At 43.3% G+C, this 4,635-nt stretch overlaps 1 protein-coding gene across 1 annotated transcript in view; it reads right to left on the reverse strand.

The window, feature by feature from the left end:
* myo5b (myosin VB) overlaps nucleotides 1-4,635 on the reverse strand; it is a gene marked incomplete at its 3' end in the record, with an annotated part of 19,250 nt that overhangs the window by 9,928 nt on the left and 4,687 nt on the right. The window contains 9 exon segments of the mRNA XM_035667416.1: nucleotides 82-204; nucleotides 637-777; nucleotides 887-968; nucleotides 1,868-2,133; nucleotides 2,221-2,330; nucleotides 2,518-2,625; nucleotides 2,899-2,980; nucleotides 3,249-3,392; nucleotides 4,122-4,278. Coding sequence (XP_035523309.1) covers nucleotides 82-204; nucleotides 637-777; nucleotides 887-968; nucleotides 1,868-2,133; nucleotides 2,221-2,330; nucleotides 2,518-2,625; nucleotides 2,899-2,980; nucleotides 3,249-3,392; nucleotides 4,122-4,278 — 1,213 coding nt within the window.

The following is a 4,635-nucleotide window of genomic DNA, read 5'->3' on the forward strand; positions in this document are numbered from 1 at the left end:
TGTTTATGTCAGTGGTGTTGATGTTGGTGTTGGTGTTGTTGTTGGTGTTGATAAGGTAACAGCAGAGAGTCCTGTGCTCACCTTGTCAGCGAAGTGTATGATGATGAAGGAGGTGTTGGACATACGAGGTTTCTGGAAGTGAGCACTGCTAGAGTTCTGCTTATAGAGCTTCTGGGCCCAGTTCTGATCGGTTCCCTTCGGCACCTGGAAGCAGATCATGGAACAATAGGAAGAGGAAGAGCGGTGGAAGAGCTTTATTTCCACCATCAGTGAGACTCTGATTCTCTTCAATCTACAGACACAATCTGCTCACACTGACAAACGTGGTTGTCTTTTCAACACAGATTAGCGTAGCATATAGCATATCTAAGTAAAGGAAAGGAGGAAGTTGAACAAGGTTCTGACCGAATCTTGCTCAACTGTTATTCGAGCACAGAGCAAAAAGGGGCGGGGCTTAGAAAGGGTACATTTTCACCTTAGTTCAACCTGTAAGCATGCTAACTGCTTAGCTAGATGAAGAACACTGATCTCAATAAGACACAGAACATAATAATGGAACTGAGTCTAACAGCCAACCACATTCACTCTACCAATCAAACAGCAGTTTATGGGCAACAACAGGAGCTCAGGTCTCACTTTACACTCTTCATCCAGCAGGTCCAGGATGCCGAGTCGAGCCTCGATCAGGTCTATGCAGGGCTGGTTGTCGTAGAAGTCTATGAGGGTCCAGGGGATTTGCTCCTTCATGTATTCCTCCTGCTCCAGCTTGAACACGTGCTGGTAAGACAGAGCACATACAGAGGCGTTAGACTGTTCAGGTTCAGGTTCAGGTTCAGGTTCAGGTTCAAACCCGGCCATGTAAGATTTTAAAGGAGAGGAGGCTCACAGAGTTGAACTGCTGCTGAAGCTTCTCGTTGGCGTAGTTGATGCAGAACTGCTCAAAGCTGTTCACCTCAAACGTCTCGAACCTGCAGACAAACGAACAAACAGGTGACTATGCTGACGCTAACACCAGGTCTCACAACAAGGGCGCACACAAACAAACCGTCTCCATGGAAACTGCTGAATTTAACTGCTGTAAACGGCTTCATGTTTCCTCTAAAGGGATTCTGTGCAGTAGCCATCATTCAAAAATGGCATTTTAACCCTTTAAAATAACATCCTCAGTTATATTCTTTTCCTGTTTAACAAAATATTTACAAAAACTCAATTTCTTTGTATTTTTATATTAAAATCCATCAGTTTGTCTTGCGTCGCATGCTTACGTAACCACAAACAAACTGATTTCAACTAATAATATCATGACATTCACGCGTCAATCAGATACCGAGGTGATATTGAGAGTTTCCAGCTGAAAGCTAAGCTACAAATGCTACAAAAACGCTAGCAAAACTGGCAATAAAACCACCTCAGTCCCTGTCCTCCGTCAGCATCAGATGCTGCATTCAGTCCAGGTCTGGACTTGCTGTTCACTGGGAGCTCCCAGTCCAACAGAGTCAGCTAATGGATCCACTACAGCTGCTGGACTGGGGGGACGTAGCACACAGCGCTGTTAGGTCCCTCCCTAACTGCCTATTCTTACAGGAAATACGTAAATATGAGGAAGCAAACAGCTCTCTGATTTCTGTTTCACCTGGACTTTAAGGTGTTTTGTGCTACTTTATATAAGAGTTAAGAAATTTAATTTGGAGGTCAAAGGTCTCAGCTCACAGCTTTATCTCAAAGCTTTATTGTCATTTTTATTGTCTTTGATTGTCTCCCTGTGGGACAATAAAGATCTGACATGTGAAGCAGGGACAGCTGAAGGCTGCACTAAGGCCTGGAGGGCGTCAGAGCTGAGAGGATGAGGATGATGAAGGCTATATACCCGTAGATGTCTAGCACTCCGATGAAGGAGTGCTGTTTGATGGAGGTCTGTAGGGCCTTGTTGATGTGCTCCACGATCCAGTCGAACATACGTGCGTAGATGTGTTTGGCGAGCGCATCGCGGGCATTGGTCGCCTGCTTGCTGGACATGTTCTTGACGTAGGTCTCGGATGCAGTGACCAGCTTCCTGTGACAGAGCCAGTGCTCCATCTGCTGCATCTCAACGCCCATCAGCTGGCAGAAGTGTTTGAGGTGGACGTCTTCCCTCTGCAACACACACACATAGACAGATTCAGCCGTTAGAGGACGCTCGATCTGACCTGCTGATCATCGGCTGTAACCACGGTGACGTACTGAGATGTGACACGACTCTCCGTCTCGCTCCGGGCAAACCTCAATGTTTCCCAGATGAAGAATGGAGGCGATGACCTTAAAAATACTGCTCTGACTGCTGTCCTTTATCCCTGAAACACACAGTCACATGTTCAATGTCCAACACATTCAGCACACAGCAGACACACGGCAAACACATGTTGGACAAATGTTGGACAAAAGTCACATTTATCATTTTGTTTGGGTCACCTAAGTGATGAAATCTATACACTAATATGATATTTATATAGTACGTTAATATGTAGGATGGGTGCTCACCCAGCAGTGTGAAGGCCTCTCTGGTCTTTTTAAAGTCTTCAGCATCGTTCACTCCCTCGATGAAGATGTTCTCTCCCAAAGATGTGAAGGTGAAATCTTCTGCGCTGGCTGACAGACACAAACAGGAACCAATCAAACACTCTGAGGTCAGCAGGTCAAAACCAGGCATATGATGTTTTATTCATTATTCATTAAACTGTGTGAATACCAGCAGGATTTGAAATATTTCTCCTGTACTGAACACAGAGGAGTCCTCACAGTCCTCACAGAACTCTCGCTCTCTCTAAACTCACTGTTACAGTCGCACCTGAGAACACCTGAGCAGTGCAGTAGTAATGTAGTAGTAAGTCTGTTTCCATGGAAACAAACAGGTAGACTCACTGAGGCTGAGTTCTCTGAACTCTGGTAGACTGGCAGAGGCACACAGCTGGTAGAATATGTGATAATTCCTCTCATCCTCCGCCTATCAACAGACAACAACAACATATTATTGTATTATATTATATGATTATACACAGAGTGGAAAAAACTGCAGTAACCTGTCACTATGTACTTTCCTGTATACTGTACACTGTACAGTGTACACTGTCCTGTACACTGCCCACACACTGCACTGTACACTGCACTGTACACTGCACTGTACACTGTACACTGTACATGTACACTGTACACTGTACACTGTACAGTACACTGTACCTGTATACCGTCACTAAACAACGAATCAAACTGACCTGAAAAACAACCCGGGACTTCTCCAGCAGGTATGTTCTCATGTTTGCGCCAATGATGTGATAACGCCGGCTGAATCCGATCTGAATGTACTTTCCAAAACGACTGCTGTTGTCGTTCCGAGTGGTTTTGGCGTTTCCAATAGCCTGAGGACGGAGAGCACAGTGTCATCAGCATAATGTGATATCAGAATTTAACAGCAGAACACCTTCAGTAGGTAAATGTTCATGTTTGAAGGAACGAGCACACTCTGGTCACTGTATCTGAAATAAGAGCATAAGTATCAACATTAGCTGTACATGCTAATGTGTTATGATACAGTATACTGAGTTATTGTTTTTGTGGTTCTTGTAGGTGCCTGATCTAAAATATACACCATCTGTATATTCACAGCTACTGGAAACATGTTTGAACACATTTTAAACATATTAATTGTTTGCTTTCAGAAGGAGAAATAACAAAGAAAACCTAGGTTTCCTTTTAGTGACAGAACACAGAATTTTTAATTTTTTTTAATTTTTTTTTTTTACATATAGTTAAGGTTGAAAAATGACAGTTCCACTTTTTATGTGCCGCACTATTTCCTGGTTCCGAGCAGTCGCCGGGCAACCAGACACCAGGAAGTAAATGCTCCCAGAGAGGACATGGTCTGTAACTTTTCATACTGTTTCAGTGTTTGTACATACGAAACAAAGCAGATATAACATCAGTTAATCAGTGGTGGTTGGGACAGAGCCACGCTAAAACTAAACAATAAAAAAATATTAATTTGCATGATGAGTTGTTGAGGAAGAATTTAACAGTGTCAGAGAGAAAGAGAAGAAGAGGATGTTTTACAGATGAAATTGAACATCAGTAGTGTGTCAGTCACTCACCTCCATGATGGGACTGGAGGCTAGCACTTTCTCCTCCACATTGGTGTCGCTGGCTGAGCCGCCCACTGTGGCAAAGAAACGCATGGCGTACTTTGCAGAAACCGTCTTTCCTGCTCCGGACTCTCCGCTCACTATGATGGACTGATTCCTCTCGTCTCTACAGGACACATTATCATTATCATTATTAATAAGCCTACATCCTCTAATCACAGCCACTGAGGAGAACACAGGAGGAACAAATGTATAATATTATATAATATGAGATCTGAAGGAAAATAAAGTACTTTATTGTTAGTATCAGTACTTAAAGTATCCTCAAAACGTTACAACATTCTGTCCGAAATATATACATATATCATTTATTCTCAAAATATTAACACACAGTGTGTAGTTTCTGCCACTGGAAGGGGCTGCTGCTAATGTTAGCTGCTAACGCTGCTGCTAACATTAGCTGCTAATGCTGCTGCTAACGTTAACTCAGCTTGTTTCTTTGATAACTTAAGATCCAGACGTC

Source organism: Morone saxatilis, unplaced genomic scaffold, assembly GCF_004916995.1.
Source record: "Morone saxatilis isolate NCDOM2014 unplaced genomic scaffold, NCSU_SB_2.0 Contig21, whole genome shotgun sequence".
NCBI classification, from domain to species: Eukaryota; Metazoa; Chordata; class Actinopteri; family Moronidae; genus Morone; species Morone saxatilis.